Genomic DNA, 22,449 nt, shown 5'->3' with positions numbered 1-22,449 from the left:
TGTTGGTAATGGTAGTGTTGGTGGTATCACTCTTGCACTTTTGTTGTTGTTGTTGCAAACATTTTTTTGTGTTACTTGTTTTTGGATAAACAAAAATATAAAAGTAACATATCATTTACAAACCCATGACAGTTTGACAATTTGAGCAAATTCACAAACTGTTTAACTTTACCTTTCGTTCATGCTTAAAATGCAGCATTGTTTTTACAAAGTGGCTAGATCTTTGATCTTTGGATGCTACTACGGAGATCATACCCTTCGTCATTGTTTGATTGTCACCAGGAATGTAAAAACCAATCCCCTGTATAAAACAATATAAGTAGCAGGAAACCGATGTTTCACATCTGAATGAAACAAAGAGGATATTACAAGTGGTAATTAGATACAAAATGGATTTGTTTTTAAGAATTTATTAAAATGAAAATTTTATGAGATGTTGAACTCAATTATATATGAAGGTTGCTATAGTAAAGTTTGTAATGTACAACGCTATTCATAAAGGGGTCACATTAGAACTTATTGTACGAGCCATGTATGACAAAATACATAACTATATTGACGTTATTCCATATTGGATACGTCATTTATAGAATGAAATACAATGAAACAATATTAATACACAATGTTAACACCACTTTCAGTTTAGCATGACAATTTAAGCATACAGTCAGTTTTAAAATGTCTGGCAAGTCAACTACTTACCTCATGCTTTTCCAAGTTTGCCTCCATACTAACGATACAGGAACAGTTTTCTTGAACAGCAAGTGTAAGGAAATCGGAAACAGTGTCAGGCAGAGGTGTTTGTGCAACCAAGAACCGGTTTTTCGTTTTGAAACTCTGAAAAAGAGATATTAAGTGTGCATTTTTCATTAAATGATGTGTTTGTCTCCCTTTAAGCGAATGTTCGGCCTTTACTGTATGTCTCTATAATGGAAATTATTTTAGTTGTTTTACCTTTTGGCTTTTCCCTTTAGTTTAAATTGTATTATCCTTTTAACGCAACAAAGACTTGTGAAACTAATGTAGGTGTTTTTTTATGTATTAACGGCCAAATACTCGTAAAGGACATTCTATCAAAGTACAGGTATTTTTTCAGTGTTATATATTCAAATCAATATTATGTTTCTATAATCCAAACAAGCATGTCTTAACTGAACAAAAAACTAGTTCTGTCAAAACATTTTTTTTAAATTTAAAAAATCTCGATTCTAACACATTATCCGTCGATTAGACAATTTTTAGGAGATCTCACCAACGAATGTATCGTACGATTATTTTCGAATCGTTATTTCTGAGTAGTTATATTATATTATTTTGTTTAATTAAAACTATTACGTCTTTGTTTGATTGTTTTTGCAAAATTGCTCAATCGTTGATATAACGTCCAGCAATTCAGTTAATAATGACCTATTACCTCCAAATTTTCCACAATTTATACTATTGTTTTGATATACGAGAAAGGATGAATACATGTCGAAAACTATGGTTCTTATGAAGGATCTGAGCTTAATTTGAAAAATATCTGCAGAAAACACGGTGTTTCTACCTTAAGAGACAATAGTAGATCACTGTAAATCTTTAAGCATTCACCAATCATTTAATATATTTGGGTTTAGCTATAAAATATACGACTACAATCTCGTTATCAGTAATTAATATTTTCCATAAATGCGTTATTTAGTAAGTAAATAAAGAATTATCACTCGAAATGTATGCTTGTTATAAATACATGTGTGTGTATTGATTTTGAATAAGAGAGTCACTTTAAAGCAAACTTACATGTCAACATAGACCATATACTTACGTTTATGTATATTGCATTGATGTAATCAGGTTCGCCTGGTTTCAAAAACAGATAAAGACGCGGTCTGTAGGAATCACCTAACAATAAAAATACAACGCATCTTCTAACAGTAATTGATCGTCAATTTTAAAATAAAATTAAGACGTTACGTTGGATATTTAAATCGTTTGATGTTTTATGATTACAGCTTTAAAATCTCTGACAACGTATATAAAGAGATTATTCTTATAAGGAATTTTTCAGATATGGATTCGTCCTAATCGTCGCCTTTTGAGGCATATGCATCATATGTATGACTCTGTGTTTGTTTAAGTAATGTCGCACTTGTGCAACTAAGAAATATCGTTGTACCCGGTATATCCGCGTGCTTCCTGTTCTTGTTTGTCAAAAATCTATTTCTTTCCGTTGCTTGTAATTCCTTATCCGACTTGTGCTTATGGGTGAACTGCATTGTCTAAAGTATAATCAGGATGCGTTATTATATTTGAATACTATTATTTTATTATAAAAGTTCGAGTAAAGTATTCACATATTATTTCAAACATTGATTCGATTGCACATTTTTTACTTGGAGTTACAAGCGTACCTCATACTGCTGGTGTACCTTCTGTTTACCGGACATATATTTAGGAAAGTGTTCTCTGCTTATCGACGAGCAATCAAGAGTCAATGAATGGACCAAAGCTTCATGTAAAAACTTGTATTGACTCTGCAAATATAAATCAAATTTATTAAATTACATAATGTTGAGATAGCTTATATGATGCGTTTCTGCTACATATTATTCAACGGCATATGCCATTGATCCTGTAGGATAGACGTTAGTATGTCAAATTGATAATGAATAAAATATTCAATTTTTAACTTAACAATAAATTATAGAAACAAGGATTGAACCATTTTGGCCAATAATCATATTGCTATGAACTAAACTAGCATGACCAATTCGCATACCAAAGCGTGCCTATCGATTTACGATTTACGGAAGACGTCATATTGATTGACAAATCGATTAACGGACGACAAGTTATTGCACCAATCTATTAATGGATGACGTCAAATGGCGCTTATCGCTTATCGGACGATGTTTTCAACCAAGAAGTCGTTGGTTTGAGGTGTGTATTATATTTGTTTGTTTGTTTTTTGCCAATGGAACAGGCAAATTCATGATTCATTTCAGGCCATAGTTGTTTTCACAATGTAATAAAAATTGATATAAGCATTCACATTGCAAAACTAATCTAACACAGCATATATATCAGTAAACATCCCACCAAGGTCTGAATCATGCTGGGCCTGTTCCGTCTCATGTTGAGAACACATCCAGGGATATTTATAGCTCCTTCTGTCTCACCCTGGTTAGTCAGAATGTCCAGAGCAATATAGGTTCCCGTTCTGCCAACGCCAGCACTGAAGTCATACAAATCACAATATCTGAACATTTTGTCTGTCGAGAAAAGATACTAAGAAATCATTGTTTTAATACTGCAAATCTCATTTTGATTTACAAATAGCCACATTTCCATTGTGTTCACTGTTTTATACTTTATGATATTCAACAAAAAATCGTCAAATGTATTTTCATGTTTATATTTGGCGTTAAATACACCCAAACCTACATAATTTGCGTGATGGAAATTAATTTAACTCACATAAATGGTAATGCTCTTAATATGTGTAGCTAAAACATACTACCCATGTATGCCTAACTATCATTAGAGTTTAAAAATGGTTTTAACGAAAACGTTTAGTGATTTAACTACATATTTTTAAGTCTTTATCTCAATTCCAAATGGCACATGCGTTTCATTTGGTTGTAGAGTGTGTTTAAAATAAACCACTATAAATGACGATACCAGAAAAACACTTTTGTACGATCAAGGCCTTATTCGAAGATTTCATGAGCCACACTTGTAATCAGAAAGTGGCTCCGAGTATAAATGCTGATGAAACTTTGCAAATGGCGATGAGTCCATATCGTTAAGTAGACACGTTACCGATACGATACGAAAACAAATTGGTCATGTTTAAAAACAGTTTCAAGGAAATATTATACATTGTAAACATGTTGAAGCACCAGAGCATTGATTTGAATACATTGTGCATAAAATCATTTCAACAGACTAGGTTCTTTTCAATCAACCAATATGATTCTTACACCATTCTTAGATTGTGACGTTATCCATTTTCTATTGATATACTATTCAGATGGAGCCATGCAGCAATTTTACGCATCAGCCAATACAATTAACTGCTTAGGTCACGTGCACCGGTATGTAGTCTAAACGACCTAGTTACCAGAATCGCCCGTCCAAAAAAGCCCTGTCCATGCATTTTTTTGGTAGCCAGATCATTTCTCTTGTTTGTCCGATTGTCAGTCAAGCCGAGACTGCTACTTTCATAAATTGGGTATACACAGAACTTACAATGAATCATTTATATGCATTTTAACATAACATTAAATTCGAACTTATATGTTTTGTTTTTAATTTATTTCTATCATATATTACTATTTTTTCAATGGTAATTTCAGAACATTTTCATATCTGTTACAAGCTAAAGAATAAACATTTAAATCATCTAACCGAAGTTTAATATCTAACCTGCAATGCACAATCACTGGTCCGTCAAATGTATTCGGCAGGGCGTTCACCCTCTGTCTTAAATCTATCAATGATGTTTCGTTATCAGGGACGTCTTTGGCTGGCCAGCTTGTAAACTGAAGATGATGCAGACTTCTTTCTTCGGAATTCTGTAACAATGTTTTAATAAGATAGAAATGTGTCAAGAAGTATTTTAATGTGAAAAAACTTTTTTGTTATGATTGTATGTATCTACAGTGCATACCATTAGTAAAATGAATAATTGTTAACTTGTCTTGAAAAACATGAATGTGTAATTGTGTGTGTTGGTTGACAATATTGTCACATTGAACATAAAAATAAAATCACCTGAAATTTGTCTCATGAAAAACAATTTTTCAAAATTGAAAACAGCAATATCAGCACCATAATCTATATCTTTATAGTTTTTAATTGAACCGTTCTCTTTTGACCGGTTATTTTTTTTTGTATGATCCCAAGTATCTTCGCCCGGAACTTTTATCCCTCTATTCTTTAGAAATGATACATAAAAAAGGTTAAACAGTCATGGATAAATTTGTTTGCATTTTATACTATGACTATTGCAAAATTACTTGATACTTCAGAGGTTGAAGACTTGGGTTTGGAACTATTAACTATTCTTATTTGATTAGATTTGATTTGATCTGATTACAATTTGATTTTTCAAATTGATACCATATTAAATCATAACCTGGTGTACCATTTGTTTATCGTTCTAAATCAACAGGGCATGTACAAGTTCTAACGTTAGTTTTAAATTAACATTTGATATTCACACTTATATTGCTTTTCCTTAGATAAACGCATATCAAGGTAACGATAGTTACAACATCTTTGAAATACCCCTGATAGTAATAAACCTACGCATGTTATTCGTAAAAAGACGTTGCATTGCGGAAAAAGAAATGGAAGTTTATTGCTGTAGTTGGATTATCCCAAAATCAATTTGTAAACTATAAGTTTAGACATATATTTTAAATTGTAAGAATTAAAACCCGTAAGAAAACGTTTTGTCAGTGCACGGAGGTCACTAATCGTTTCATGAACCACAATGCTAAAATGTTAAATTCTTTAATAGGATCGTTTATAGACCGAGTAGTAACATTGAAAATCCAATGAACCTTAGAAAGCTTAAATTGTCTCCAAATGAAATCAGCGTACAGTTTGTCAACCTTGCACACAACTTCTATATCACCGTATAATTTGCTTTGATAATGATCAGGCCAATATTGCTCGCATTTGGCTTTCTGCAAAGAAACAAATATGAACTTTAGGATAAAAAAGTTTATGAACTTGAAGGCGGCTGTACTATAATGCAGTTTCTGTTGTCGCCCAAATGACAAAGGAACATCAATGAAATACCACATTCCATACAAATTACATATCTTTATAACATATGATACCGTATGTATAAATATAATCATAAAGTTATACTTAAGCTTAAGGTGTGTTCCTGCTGTAATTTCAAGTTCAAATTTGTTTATAAATAGTTTAAATTAATTCGTTTTCATTGTCAATGTATTACATCTATGATAAAATAAGTTTGAAGTGTAACATCATTTAAATTAAAACGTAATCTTACCTCATCCTCTACCAAATCTCACCCACATTACACTTTTCTATAGAAGGTCAAACACATTTAATTAAAAGATCACCTTACCTCACCCTCAACCAAATTGGTCACCATGACAATCTTCTCCACCTCCTGTTCCCAAACCATTCCCCAGAACTGGCCAAAATCGCCAAGCTGCTTACCCATTGGACCTTTGAATTGCACTATTCATTCTAAAGCACATGTGTATACACAGATGTACAAATAATCGTGAACAATAAAGTTGAGGTTGAATTTAATTTATTCTTCACGAAGTAAGTGTAAATGTTTAGATACAATAAAATATTATATAGTATTATCAAACATCAGATTATCGGAAAAAGTACTTGACATTACCCATGGTAGCAATATATGCATTTCGCCTTCTGAATCCCTGAAAGAAAATATAAATTCAGCTATACATAACCACAGTATTTGATTAATAAAGTAAGTATTCACTCCATACCAATAACAACAATAATGTGTTCAGAAGTCATGGCCGAAGAAAATTGGGCAAATGCAAATCCACTATCCTCAAACATGCACACTATGAAGTTGGTCTTAAATGTTTAAGTAAATAATTGTATGTTTGTAGACCACAGTGTTACATTATAGAACATAACAAAATCAAAGAATAATTTTGACTTAAGCATAACAAGTTTATCTCCATACAGAAAGAAGCATGACATATGACATGAGAATAAACGTAATGCTTATACATTATTCTTCCTCATATACCCACAATAAATACTAATTGATGTGAGCAAATTTGTTTTAGCGTAACAAGGAGAGAAGTTTTTTATATATAGTATATAAGTGAACCCATGGATAATTCGTCAGAAAGGAGAAAATTGTCACTAATACGGAGTATTAGTAAATAGTATGTATAGTGGTAATACTTTATATAACGTATTATATAAGTTCATTTAATAACTAGTACAAATATAGTATAGCAGTTAGTGTTTAAACATTAGCGATAGACGTGCCACAAAGGCGCTTTTGGAAACTCATTTACACTGATATACGATATGTATTTTACTAACAGTTGCGACCCAAAGCAAGCGACCAATTTCATTAAAGAACATTTGTCATAACTTCTATGATATTCAATGTAACGGAACATTATAAATGGACACAAGTCAAATTGATTAAAATGATTATTGTTTTCAAGACTGGTTATCTATTTAATGATGGCACTATTAAGGTCTAACAGAAACTCAACGAGATACACACAACTTGTCAACATAACGATGACATTCTAAAAATGTATACATTATAAAAATACTTTGATATAAACATTGGGGCACCTCCTCCTTGGAAGAGTCTGTGAAAAGTAATAATTGGTGTGTGTAAGAGAGAGAGAGAGAGAGAGAGAGAGAGAGAGAGAGAGAGAGAGAGAGAGCGGATGGGAGGGCATTTCACTTAATTATATTGCAAAACCACTGTTTAATGACATAACGTATATTTCAACTTACTAAAAATAACCATTCATGAAACGGGCTCCTGTATTACTGTTAACATACTTATATGATGGGCAGATACAATCAATCCGCCCTTTTAAGAATCAACATACGTCTATATAGCTTGCATTAATGTAGTCTGTTTCTCCACCGCCTACTAAAACTCGCGTATCATCATCTGAAATTAAACAAGCTAAATTCGATTTCTGCAACGCATGCAAATGATATGAAATATGTACAAAAGTGCATGGGTAGCCAGAGGCACAAACTTAGCAGCCAAAACACAATTTTGCAATGAAAACACATTTTAGTTTAAAAGAAATGATAACCGTTCTTACATGGGTAGATTCCTTTATACCTATTTCTGTGCAGGTTATGTTTTGTTTGTGAAACTTCGTAGGATTTCAAAAGACCGTATGGAATTTTCTGCAAGAGATAAACCCAGTAAATGAATTGAACGATGAATACAATTATATAAACATCTCGACGCGAATTTTTACGTAACCCTCGAATTAAAGACATTAACATTTCAAAATAATGTACATTTAGGCGGTTTTAGGTACCTGAAAATGTTCTAGGTACTTCAAAGAAATATTGTGTACATATTCTGGTAGGTCGGTAACATGTAGTTTGAAATTGTTAACTTCTTTAGCACTGCTATAATAAACGCCTCCACTTTTCTCAAAAACTTTTGAAATTTCCCGTGCAGAAGCATCATCTTCGTCTGCAAATTTGTAAGATTGTGTTAACGTAATTTTTTGAAAAAAATAAATTAGTTAATAGGAACAGATATTAGTCTGAAATATCGTTAGTTGTTTTGTTCGTGTGCATTGTAAAAAAAACAAATAATAGTCTGGCAGATCATTAGCTTGATTTACCTCGCGCTTTATAATAACACATACTCCTCTGACATATCCTCTTGCCACAAGTATTACACACGCTTATTCTAATCATGTCACTATAAATATAACAGTATTACCAATTTCAAGATTGTCTTCTGTCAAAATAGGCGTCTTTTCCATGTCAGAACTGTTTTGAAGTACACTGTCGTAGATTGGGTTTTCTGTGATAATGACTGAGTGCAAATTGGCAGTATCCCTATTAGCATACTGTGGTTGGGAAGCTCCTAAAAACGAATACATGTTTAAATTATTCCATAGTTATTTGTAGTAGGCATTGTTTATCAAAAATGTATTTGTTTGTACAGTGGATCAATGTTCCACTGATAATCGTTAATTACAGATTACAGTCTGTGTTATATAGATACTTGTATTCAGCGTGTCGTGTACAAGACAACCCAATGTTTATTTAACTAGTTCATAAAAGCAGTATGATCACTAGATATATACTAAATTTAAACGTGATATACCAAATCCTAGCACCTTCATTGTACTTAAAAATACTATTATATGCGTACTATAGAAGATAATTACTGACTGTACTGAACTAATACGTACTCCCTTTTTTCACCGTTGCGTACACCGCGGAAAACTTTCCGGGTTCTTTTGCAAGTGTTTTGCTTTTGTTGCTCAAATTGACTCTTCTGAAATTACATGGGGATTTCATTTTAGTGTCATGTGTACTTTAAAGCATTAATAATTGAAATGCCAGTAAATTAATTTGCTTTAAGAAAGTATATATTAAGCTGTTACCTTCGTCGAAGCAAAAACAGTCCAACAACCACAATTACACCAAGAGCGACAACTCCTCCGCCAACTCCCCAGCCGAGTGCTGATGTGGACGGTGTTGGTTTGTTTGCTTCTGTTTTAATAATTTTCCAAGAGTAAATGAAATACAAACCAATCATATACTAAATTGCAAAACAATTAAAAATATTTGGGCAATATACTTTCAAGTATTAGTACTGAAAACAGTCTGTTTTATAAAAAATATAATTACTAATTTAAAAACAATTGTAAAGTCAATGATACTGTAGCTAAAACATATTGAAAATAAAGTCCGTTTTACCCGAAGGACAGAATGTTCCCTTGTATCCAGGAACGCAGCCGTATAAACACTGTCCAGTCGTTTCAGAACAAAGTGTTCTGTTGTTCTTTGGTAAACAATACTCATCACATTCGTTTTCACATTGCTTTCCAAACGTATTTATAATACATCCATTCGTACAATTCCCAGTTATGTCACACATGGAATATTTACAGGTAGAACTGCATCTCAGTCTACAATAATGTCCATATTTTGTATTGTTTTTACATTGTAAACACAATCCATCTGCTTGACTGCAAGATGAACACTCTGGTTCACACGGTTTGTCACAGGTTGAGCTCCAGTATCCATTAGAGCAACCTTGAGGACATATCCCAGAAGTCGAATCACATTTGTTTTCCACACATTGTGAATTGCAAGTTGTACACTGTCCATTTTTGTCTGGAAAATATCCACTTTTGCATTTTTTGCAATAAATTGTATCGGATGTGTTTGTGCAGGAATCACACTTATCAAGATTGCACAGGCAACACTCATTGTCATTTATAAAATAAGATGTATTTGTGCACGGATTGCAATTTACCGAATTGTCGCAAATGTTTGTTCTACATGTACACCGTTTGTTTGTGTTTAAATATCCGGGTTTGCATGTGGAACACAGACCGTTTTGTTCACACGATTGACAAAATTCCGGGCAAGGTTTATTACAGTGTTGTCCAAAATACCCAGGCTTGCAATTTAAACACGATCCATCATTCTTCCTGCAAATACTCCCTTGGCACCCTTCAGGACAAGACGTTTGACAAGATACCCCATAGTGCCCGTCATGGCATGAAAAACATTTTGACTCGTGTTCACACAAATAACACCCTTTAGAACAGCTTTGCTCACACGTCTGGCCGTATCTGCCGGTAACACAGTCATTGCAATGCTGTGTGTTTGTTGCATTAAAATACTCATTTATGCAGGGACAATATCCTGTTATCATATTACATTTATTTTCAGCACAACCTTTGCCACAACTGTGTTGGCAATAACTTCCATAATGACCCGAGTTACAAACCTGGCAATCATACAATCCAGTGCACGAATCACAGTCAGCGTTGCATTGTTTATCGCACTTATCTCCAAAATATCGATCAGCACACGTGTCACATTTAGCCCCCGTCCATCCAACTGTACATGTGCAAGATCCGTCACTCTGCGAGCATGTATCAGAGAAGCAACCTACTGAACACGTTTGGTTGCAGTCGTTGCCATAATATTCCGGGAAACACTGGTCACATTTTTCTCCAGTATAATACATAATGCACTGGCAATTAGCTTTCGTTGACACGCAGCTACCGTGCTTACACTCTTCTGTACAATAATATTGACATATATTTCCAAATCGATCGTTCGAACAAGAAGTGCATTGTGTAGAACTAGTGCACGATGTACAGTTATGTGGACATCGTGAACACATCCCGTTGTTGAAAAAGTATCCACGTTTGCATGATGTACATCCCTTTTCAATATTAAAACTGGCACAATATTCTCCGCAGTACGATTTGCATTCAGAGCCATTATATCCCGTGTTACATTCCGTACAGCCTTCCCATCGGACACACGTTTTACACTGATATCCACATTGTTTGTTGCAAAACTTTCCCCAGTATCCATTCACACAAGAAATACACTGACCATCGCGCATTTGACATCCTTTACAGTTAGGTGAACATGAGGATCCACAAACCTTGTCATAAAAACCTGTCTTACACTCATAACAGTTGAAGCCATCATCACGATCACATGTTTTACAGTTGAGGTTCTGACATTTGTTATAACACCAAACACCCCAATATCCATCTATACATCCGTTAGTGCAGCCACCAGGGTGATAACATATATCTTTCACTTGTTTACAGCAACCACAATCTTGACACTCCTTTGGAATGCCTGTAAAAAAGAGTGAAGGATTTATTTACATCTGAAATCAAAATACGGACTAATTTTACCTCGAGCCGTATCACGGAAGTTGATGTCTTCTGAAACCGAGTTTACCTTATATTGTTGTTCAATCAGTTTTAGAAAGGAAATACCAATGGAACAGTACATATCAGTTCAACAAGCCTTATTTAAAAAGCATTTACTGCTTAGATGAAAAATGAAAGTATAATTCGACGCCACTTTCATAGCGTTGTAAGTGTTCAAAGATTGATATTTACGAATTGTGTGGTCATTTTGCATATGACGTTAATTTGCATATATGCGTCCAATCTGTTCAGATGTTCCTTGATTCATCATGAATACAACAAATATATGTATACCATGCTTTCGTATTTTGTATAAATAAAAATATGCGACCAGCACAATATAAAATCTTTCGTTCTTATGATTCATCACTATCAATTTTGATATTTATTTTATATTTTTTGCAATTCTTTGTTCAATTAGTGATTTTCTTAATAATGATAGGAAGAAACAAGATAATGAAAACTATATAAAGCTTGCTCTATTATGTGGTATAATAATATCAAACTTTCGAATGCTCATTATCCGTATAATTCAAAAGTTTAGACATTTTATAATATTAAGACTTTTAAATTGTATGGTACATGATATAACAATCGATGGGTACAACACATGTTGTTTTCTTTTGTTTTGACTATAATTTTGTTCATTTGTTATTATCAAATGCATGTTATATGTCTTGAAAAATAACTCCTAAAATCTTGTTTAAGTTTTTAACATTCTTTGCAACGTTGTTTTATAATGCGGGAACCTTCAATAGCATGGTTTTAGTAAACTTCGTTCTTAAAAAATCAAGAACAATCAATATGCATTGGAGTAACTTGCACACATTACGTCATTTAACATATCCGCCGTAATATTTGTTCATTTCAAATAAAACAGAAATGATTCAAGTATTATGTTGTCAATCATGAACATTCGTTGATTGTTTTATTCCTCCAAAATGGGCGAATTATTGGTACAGTGCACTGCCATTTCAGCGTATTTTACGCAGATGGTTAGGTTTGTGAATACGTTAAAAACCTGCAAGAATGGTTCTATAGCCAGTATGCATTTTATCTGTTTTTAGATTAATGACTTTAATAAAGAGATCTATAATGTTTGTTTTTTTGCCTTTTAATTCTGAAAGCCTTCCGCCGCTGTGTTAGTTTTTGGCACTGTGTTATATTGGAAATTAAAACCACACACAATGACGAAGTTAGTGAATTCGGAGTCAATTTTAAGGCAAACATTTTTTATAGTATTATTGCATTCACAAATACAAAATATGAACACATTTTTAAACACAACAATAATATAATACACTAATACATTTATAAATAAACCATGAGCCATCATTTATAAAAGTATAAAATTTTAAGATTAATGATATGTATTGCTCTTTTAAAAAACACTCACATGCAAACATACACACAAATACCATACAAACAAATTGGCTTGGCCTAACGTTATTACACATTTAATTTAAGAACGTTTCTGGCGTCACTTCTACTTCAATGCCATATATATTTAAGGGCACGCGTTAACAGAAAGAACATTATAGTTTAAGACCACGTGCCTTTCGTTGCTGAGTATGAAATAATGTGAATAAGGAGAAAATAAGGGGAAAATGAACCGAAAAGTGCTTACCTTGCACTTGAATAAATATCATATTTAAAACCATCACTGTGTAGCAAATCCCCATGGTGAAGTTATTAATGAAACAGAATTAAAACTCCTTTTAGTTATTATATAACCACTTAAATTACGGCACTTCTTCTTTATTTAAAATGAATATCAACTAGAATGATTTATTAAGTTTTGCCTCCAATGAATTACGCTTTTAAAAAAGTCAACATTAAAACATGTGTTAGCAGTCTGTTCCTCGTCTCTACGAAACTTAGGAAGTAAAGTCAGATATACTTGCTGATCAGTATACCAGATACACAACAGCAGTGTAATGGATCAAGTATTAAACTCCATTGATACTACGTTGAATTAAGATTTTTATTAACACCGTCAGTATAGATAAGTCACTGCCTTAAACGGGCTCTTACTGGAGCGTAAGTGATCAACCCTCATATGAACATATATTGAACAAATTGTTTAGGTTCGTTTCATACTAGCCACAGGTTAAAAGAAGTTAATGTAGGCAATCGGTCATAAGGCTTTGCGTTAAATGGGCGCTCGGTGGAGAGTAAGTTATACACTCGCATCTGTACATATATTGAACGAATTTTATTTGTTCGTTGCATACTGGCCACACGTTAAAAGAAATAAATGTAGACAATCAGTTATTCGAGCACGTTCGAGTTCTTTCATGTTATGTCAAAATGTTTGTAGGCACTTAAGTCATCAACACTTTTGTTGGTAAAAATGGTTAAATCAAGTATCATTATGCTATGGGCCTTGCAAAATGTGGTTATTGTCAGAATTATTACTACGATTCATGTCAACACCTTAAAACAAAATTGTATTATCTGCGAAGCATGTTGGAAGCATGATTGTTTTCAAAACTCAACAATAAAACCAAGAAATATGAGTTTAGTTTAACAAATGAATAACTCATCATACATCATACATAATACATCGGTAAGATTGTTTATATATTCTGAATATCTTAATAAACCACAATGCAGCAGCGATGTTCAATCCATTGAGCAATATCAGCCTCCCCCCTCCCCCACTCCGAAGTTCTTTCTCCTAACATCTTAAAATAACAATAGAGAACGTTAGTAGGCATAACTTTTTCACCTTTTTATTGAGAACCGTGATACTGTAGCAAACCGAGCTTTATCAGGGTATATCAATATTGTAGACAATTTCAAAAATTAAAATGCTCAAATTTTAAAATATTCGATATAAATGCACTTTTTTTAAGAAATTACAAACAAAGTACACACCATCAAAACCATTTCTGAAGAAGTACTGTCTTACTTGATTTTACAGACATGTTCAAGATTCGTTATTTTACGAATTTATTCAGCTATATTTTTTGTCTTGGCCTGTCTCTGAATTTATTCGGACAGAGACTCGTTTGATGCGTACTTTTCTTACTACAGAACACACAAAATCAATTCTTTGGACAATCCCTTGACGCGTGACCTTTCCACAATTATCGAAAACTTGAACCTCTTAAAGGTATCTTTCGGTCAGAAATTTTACCATATTTAGTTCGTTCATCCCTCTAATGCTTAGATCGGCAATATGTTTGCATTTGTCAGAGCATTGCTATACAATAGTATCCCTAGTGTTAACAATTAAAGCCTCTGCTGATGTTACATGATACCTATTCACTTCTGGCGCTTTGTGGAGTCCGTTAAAACTGCTTAACCGGTGTTTGCTATCAAACTTCTTTTGTTTGAAGTACTGTAGTGTCCTGCTGTGTATGTTCATTAGCTAACACGTAATCACGAAGGACATTTCGGAGAGAATTAAAGGTCAACATAGTAGAAACTCCTTGTTTAGAGCTCCATCTGAAATATTATATAGTTTGATTTTCTTTTATTAATTCACCAATAAATGTCATAATTAAAAAGATGTAGTCTTCGAAGATGTTTGTCCATGTCGTCTAGGAAATTTCGTATGCTTTCTGTTTTGCTAGATGGCAGTTACAAGTTGGTCATTTTATTGTAATGGACGTCAATAATGTCATATATTTACACCTCAACTTCCATTCCTTAAATGAACTGCCTTTCGGCAATTGCGTTCATCAATCAATGAACGCTACATCTTCGGATATGTTCGGATCGTAATTCATTGCATAACAATATAAATGAAAGCTATTGATCTTGTTATTGGTTTTTGTTATTGTGTCTGCAGGTCCCGTAAAATATAGATCAACATTTTTAAAAGTGTTAGTTTATTATATTTTAAATATATTGGTACCAGAAGTGTTTCAATTTTACGTTTTCCAGTGATTTCAAGCAGTTGATCTTTTCCCGCGTTATTGTGACGTCATTTGAAAAAAACGTGTCCGGTTATAGTCGGGTCGTTCTATTTACAGAATGGGTAAGAACGGATTACTGAAAGGTTTTCTTAGTGTAAATATAAGTAATGAATTGCGGGGTTGATGTCATTATCGGGGATATGAACGCAATTGGGTTGGTCAAAGAACGCGTGGAGTCATTTGGACTCCACACACATTGACCAACCCAATTGCGGTCATACCCCGATAATGACATTAACCCCGCAATTCATTCCTTAATTGAACCACCATACCTTTCTTTACGTCAGAATTGAAATTGTAATGACATATATTTTATTTGAAAGCGATGGTCCCATAACTGATCGTTTGGCGTCAACGACAACTTTTGTTCGCAGATATCTCAATTTCTCGTTATTTGATAAGCTTATATTGTTATGAATAGAACACTTATATGAGTCCTAAAATTCAGCCTTTTCAATTAAATATTTTAAATATTTCACATCCTGTTTTGGTAATTTGACAAAGCACTTTAGACTATCTTCCTTTGTTTGACGTCCAGAAATTTTTTATCTTCCGATACGGGTTTATAAGCCTTTACACCGCCTGTATTCTGTGCAAGTGTGTAAGTAGTACACATAACTTGTATATTTATTGAGAAAATTGTAACCTTTGTCTAGCATTTATTCGACGAAATAGGAGTCGGTTTCTCCTATTGACTACCTTATCCTGTTAGTTTTCCAATGTAACACTTTGTTTTGCGAGTACGTCGATGATAAGTGGTATCTCCCCCATTATCTTCTTGACTTACTATTTTAAGAACCACTTTTAAACAATCCAGATGCCTTTTGCAAATTAACGTAGATTGCATTCCTGTACCATGTACGCTGGTAACGACATTATTTACACTTTTTAAACTATATGTGGCTAAATGAATAAAGATTTTTATTGCTCTCTCAACCAAACAAACTTTCGTTTTTAATATAGTCCCAGGTTCTTACACCAAACAATATGGCGAAGTTCACTTTTATTTTACTTGGCCACTAGCTCGCCACACTGGAGTTTGAGAGACAAAAACAATTAATACATTCTTGTAACTTCAATTAGTTCCCAAATTAACAAACACTGATGTACTTTATTCAAGTAATAAGTCCAATAAAAGTAAATAATAATGCAACTATTTTTGTATAATTTAAATAAAAATGTTTCCAATTTAAACACTGATGTAGGTAACGTCAAATTATTCGAAAAAAGCAATCTCTATCGAATTGAAATTACACCGCTTTATATACCGTAATTATTCGCCGCCACATTAGGAGATACCCGAGGATTTAACTAGTTTTTACCGAGCCATCGGAGCTTCGGAAAAGCAATAGGCGTATGTAAAATCAGTGGTTGCAATTGTATTACAGTATCCCTTTAAAGCAAATAAAGTAATGGTGTCTAATTCATATGAAAACTACATTCATCAGCAGAATTAACGTGATGTCGACTGTACAAAATATTTAAGCATTTTATAACATCATACTTGAGAAATAATCTGATATTTCGCGTTGTTCGCGACACCTTAGTTTATATTATTTTGAATGTTTTGTTTATGAATGTTTCTTGTTCTAGTCAACTATTAATTCTAGCTGCCGAATTCGTCCCCGTATAGAGGTGGCATTTGATTTGAAGGGAAATATGTCATCCTTTAATTCAACAGTTTGCCTATAATGTATTTTTGCTTGTATAGATAATCTATTCATTAGTCATAATTACCTTTTCTTGCATACCATATTGGCATTTTCGGTAAAATTGGGCCAGCTGTAAAAATCAATGTGGTACCCTCCTTGCCAAATGAGTCCCGTTCAACAACGAGCCACTTCTTTTTTTCATTGTGTTGTTTAATGAAAGTTAACGTTGACATTTAAATAGAGCTTGCCAGAACCGAAAAAAAATACTTTTCACAAATTTCAAAAACAAAATGTTTTAAAAGGAACTATTTCACGTCAACAAGGCACTAAAATTGGTATGCATTGTAATGCCAGGAAACGATGTCTCATGCGCTTTTTGTTAAAATGTACAAAAATGCATTTATCTACTTCAAGTACTTTCGAAATAGATATATAAATTAAGGTATGCTTGCTCACTTACCCTCCGGTCGGATTTTTAGATCAGAACCGTAAATACGTGATGTATACTTGAACTTATCAGTCAAGGTGTTTCAAGGTGTTCATTTGTTCACGTTGGTCAGTTTAAGGGGAGACTTTGAGAGAGAAACCTTGTTTCCTAAGGCGACATGTCGTTTTACCTTGTTTTATTCAAAATATCAATTAATTACAGCATATTTTATCGTTATTATTTTTTCACTAATTTACAATGTATTTTGTATTCAACTAGCAATGTACAATGGCCAAATACACTGTAATATAGTATGTAGCATGATCATGTGTTATCCTTCATCAAATTTCATAACATGGAACATGTTCCAGCGCCCAATTTCCCCTGTAATTTGGTACCTTCATTATGATAAACAATTCTGTTGCTTACTCGGAATGTGTGTCACAAGCTTTGAATCGAGGCGAAATGCGCTGCGGACATGTTTGAACCAAGCAGGAAATGTCAATTTGTCCACTTAGTGTTATTATTATACGCCTTTTCAATTACAGGGCTATTCATAGAGAGTATGTGTATGCCTATTGACATCCTCTTAGCTACGTTTATATGGCAATGTACGTAACTTAAAAAAATAATGCCATAACATGGTGAACCAAGCATCAACAAAATATTAAACCATTTTTTTGTAAAGAAGTGCTTTTCTTAAGCTGTAAGCCAGAAACAAGGTGATCCAGACGGCATAAAGAGAAACCTTACCGTCATTATTCCACACAGCTATGGGGAAACTGCGGCTGTGACCAGAAGTGGTGCCTTGCTGGGGACGCAAATTACCGTCATTCGAGCTTGCCGCGCGGGAACCCCTTACGGATGGGGCCGTAAGAGAGGACATTGAAAAGGTGATAGATCCCTACACCAGGGCAAAAATGAAGGAAAAGCTGGTAACACTTTCAACAACTTTCTATTATTATTATTATTATTATTATTATTATTATTATTATTATTATTACTATTATTATTATTATTATTATCATTATTATTATTATTATTATTTTTATATTTTATTATTATTATCATTATTATTATTACTACTTTTATCATTATTTTCATTATCATTTCTATTATTATTATTATTATTATTATTATTATTACTATTATTATTATTATTATTATCATTATTATTATTATTATTATTTTTATATTTTATTATTATTATCATTATTATTATTACTACTTTTATCATTATTTTCATTATCATTTCTATTATTATTATTATTATTATTATTATTATTATTATTATTATTATTATTAATATTATTGTAATTATTATTATAATTATTATTATTATTATTATTTTTATTACTATTATTTTTACTATTATTTTTAGTCAGTATATAGATGTTTAACGTGTTTAAAAATGCTAGTTATTTCATTACAAACAATAACGTCGACGTTCAACGGAACATAAGGGTATTTACTTTGAAATAACGTGTTGTTTATATTGTGAGGGTTGATATTGCAATATTTAGCCCGAAAATGCCCATTTTTTATTTTACAATTTGAAAGTTTGAACATTTGGCTTTACCAAAAAATAGCAAAGCGGACCGCCGTCGTCTTAAACACTTATTATGACGTTGAAGACAGGAAGGGTACGTTAAAAAACGAACAAAATGAATGTTAAAAATGCGAGTTATTCTGATGTTTCTAATTTATCTTTCTTTTGTGTGCAAATATCAAAATGAAAATGTATTATGCTTGTTTCATTGTATATATATATATATATATATATATATATATATATATATATATATATATATATATATATATATATATATATATAGCAACTTACATGTTTTTTCGATGAGATTTAAATATTTGATGACGCGATTTACCATGAAATTAAAGAAATTACGGTGCCGTATAAGATAGCCGGTTTTTGCACTAACCTTCATCGGAAATGTATTTTATTTCGCATAAATGATTAAAGGTGGCTTAGCACTTTATGCTACCAATTTCCAGTACATTTAGAAAATATTTTATTTTTGACGTCAACATTTTGTTGAGCAACGTACCCCACCACCTTAATTAGCATATGAAAAAGACACATCATTGAACTAAATAGGTAAAGTGATAAAACATGCTTATTCATTTTCATTTTATGTATATATCGTGACATTCTTATTTCACAAACATATTTGAAAAGTGTGTCTCTTGATCCTTGTTCCTTTCAACTGACTCATTGTTAATTGTTTTGCAGATGGGATTGTCTCTGCGGTTTCCATTGTACCATTGTGATACAGATATGATATCATGAAATGTGAAATATTTATGTCTCTGACTCTTCACCGCATTGACAACACTGACTTTATTATCTTTCAATACAATTTCAAGACACAAAAATATGCAACACTTTTCTGCCACAAAGGTAACACGTCGTTAAAATAATGGTGTCTAAGAGCGTACTTTGCAAATATGGATGTTTTTTGTTACAGAATTGATACAAACCGTTCAAGACTATATAAACACATTATACTTCTCTTGTATTTGATTATTATTCTTACGTCAGTATATTTTAAATATATCAGATATACATGGTTGATTGTTATATCAAAGGTACAAAGGTATAACGCTTATACAACATCAAAACGCAAATAAGAGATAAAACAAAGCTTGTACGTACAAACAATGCAACATTATTCATGCATTTAGGTAAAATTTATTTGAATACGTCTTCAATTTCTTTGATGAAGGCAAAAAACTGTTCTGCCGACTTAGGGATATTGAGTTTTGTATCACAATCAAAGTATTCATAGTGTGGAATTATCAAACCATTTTATAAACAAACGAAAACAAATTATTTTCAAGCAATGCTTGTGATGTTATATTGCCAATACATCAAAGGTCGCTGTTGTTGATGTTGTTGTTGTTGTTGTTGATGTTGTTGTTGTTGTTGTTGTTGTTGTTGTTTACATTAATATCATGCAAGAAATCAATCATTTGATTTTTGGAAAAATATAAGGAAATATTTCAAATACATATCAATCAACATACAAAAGAGATAATGGCTTTTTGCTAATTTGAGCACAATCACAGTCGAAAGTCCAATCTTTCTTGATCACAAGGCAGCTTTCTTTTTACAAAGTGTATTGCACTTTCAACTGCGGCAAATCATATTGAAACTCTGCTTTTTTCATTGTTTTATTGTCATCGGGACAATTTAAGCCAACCGATGTGTAAATCAATATATTAAAGTAGTAGGAAACGATTATTTTTAAATATAAGATATTGAGATTGTCGCGTAAGTGGTCATTTAACGCGGGATTCATTAATTTATTTAGTAGTTTCAAAAACATCGCATATTATTAGTTTAAGCGTGCAATATTTGCATCGCTATTTATAAATGACGTCACAATGTAACTTACAACACCAGTTATTTATATCTAACACATACTTTTAATGACTGTGTCTCACAATGGCTTGTTTATCTGTTCTATGACAATAATAGTAAATCGCATTAAAAACTCAACTTAAATTATAACTTCATAATATAAATATACAGTCATTTTAAAACTATCTGTCCAGTCAATGTTTGAATCAGTGATTCCGTTTTTACAACACATGTGCTACCGCCATTTACCAGCAATGGTTATAGTCGATCGTTTTAAACTGGACTTGATTAAATACACCTGGATTTTTTTCTGACTAATAAATAATAATACTTTCTAGCAACAGTGTATAAGTAACAATGTGGATAATAGGGTTAAAATCGAGAAAAAATATGTTTAACCATTTACCATTTCATGTCGCAAATAAACATTGACATGGGATATAAAAAGCAATGTATGTATATGTAGACAAAGCATATTGTAGAATAAAATGTCTGTTCTGTTTCTGTTATGTATAACATTCGGAATGCCGCCATTGATCAGCGATGTCCCTTCTTATAACTTGATAACATTTGTATATCTATTGTGAAACTGCAATAAACATGACTCCAAACAATTATTACTTGTGAAAACACATTTAGTCCTTATTGGAAATAACACGTGCACTTGTCTTAAATAATTAGAAGCAACAACATACATAATCATATTTTTCAAGTTCTTATTTTGTATCAATAATGCAAAGCTTCTGAAGTGCCATAACACCTGTGTTGTTTTTTTCATTTTACTCTTTTTTATTATAAATTTTTCACAGATAAATCTTCTAAATTAGAAAAAAATCAATCCATTTGGATAAGTAGCCGCATGTAAACTGATAATGACTACATCTAACTTAAAATGTGCATATCACTCGATATATCACTGACGTTGACAGAAAAAAATGCCTCGTTTTTAAGGCAAAGAATACAAAAATAATCTAAGACTATCGATGACAGGCTCCTTTGAAAAAAACAACAACAAAGGGAAATAATTGTGTGCGTTTGGCGATCTCACTCAGCCTTTCAAAAGTCCGATTTTCGTTAATCATTCACTGTCTCAGGTTTCCAATAAGACCGCCTTCCCAACCCCAAGGATTTGGTAAAACATTGGTAGGTGCACTATTTTCACCAAAATTTGCTATCTTCAATGTATAAGAGTCTCGACATTTGGCGAAAAGATTCAATGAATCACTTTCAATGGAACTGTTGTCCTAACATTCATGTAAATTATAGTTCCTCCATGCATTTATATCATATAAATGTTTCTCATGTATAATAATACAATTAAAACTACAGGGACAAGCCAAGTAGTCGAAAATTCAAATATAAACCCTGTTAAGGGACACAGGGTAAGTTATTGTCTTTTTCAGAGACGTTTGAAAAGTCAGTTGTTTTGTCCATCGTGTGATCATCTGTTCCTTGAAGAGTCTTATACTTATGATCGTTGAGTTCAACCTCGAAGATTAGATTCCATTGTGTTAAAATGTATTCGGACTAAAACATTGAAACATACATGAGTATATGCGAAGTAATTTTGTATATGTATAATAAATATATAAAAATTGTAAAAATATTGTTTAAGCAAACA

General features: G+C 32.4%; 1 protein-coding gene across 1 annotated transcript; it reads right to left on the bottom strand.

Annotated features, from left to right (window-relative positions):
- Positions 1-338: 338 nt before the first annotated feature.
- Positions 339-6,187, bottom strand: LOC128204588 (receptor-type tyrosine-protein phosphatase S-like). The gene is made up of 8 exons (XM_052905994.1): positions 6,089-6,187; positions 4,408-4,556; positions 3,079-3,214; positions 2,391-2,513; positions 2,156-2,258; positions 1,805-1,881; positions 703-837; positions 339-344 (listed from the first exon to the last, which is right to left on the bottom strand). The coding sequence occupies exons 1-8, from the start codon at positions 6,185-6,187 to the stop codon at positions 339-341; spliced, it is 828 nt and encodes a 275-aa protein (XP_052761954.1).
- Between the last annotated feature and the right edge of the window lie 16,262 nt (positions 6,188-22,449).

This window comes from Mya arenaria, chromosome 10 (genome assembly GCF_026914265.1).
Source record: "Mya arenaria isolate MELC-2E11 chromosome 10, ASM2691426v1".
NCBI lineage: Eukaryota > Metazoa > Mollusca > Bivalvia > Myida > Myidae > Mya > Mya arenaria.
The sequence above is the reverse complement of the archived record's forward strand: the minus strand, read 5'-3'. Positions and strand labels throughout refer to the sequence as shown.

Bases quoted from the DNA above. Each gene is read 5' to 3' on its own strand.
- LOC128204588 (XM_052905994.1), bottom strand. From the start codon at position 6,187: ATGGGTAAGCAGCTTGGCGATTTTGGCCAGTTCTGGGGAATGGTTTGG. The intron at 2,259-2,390 runs GTACGCTTGTAA...ATTATACTTTAG, and splicing joins AGGTACACCAGCAGTATGAG to ACAATGCAGTTCACCCATAA. The intron at 1,882-2,155 runs GTACAACGATAT...TTTTATTGTTAG, and splicing joins GAAGCACGCGGATATACCGG to GTGATTCCTACAGACCGCGT.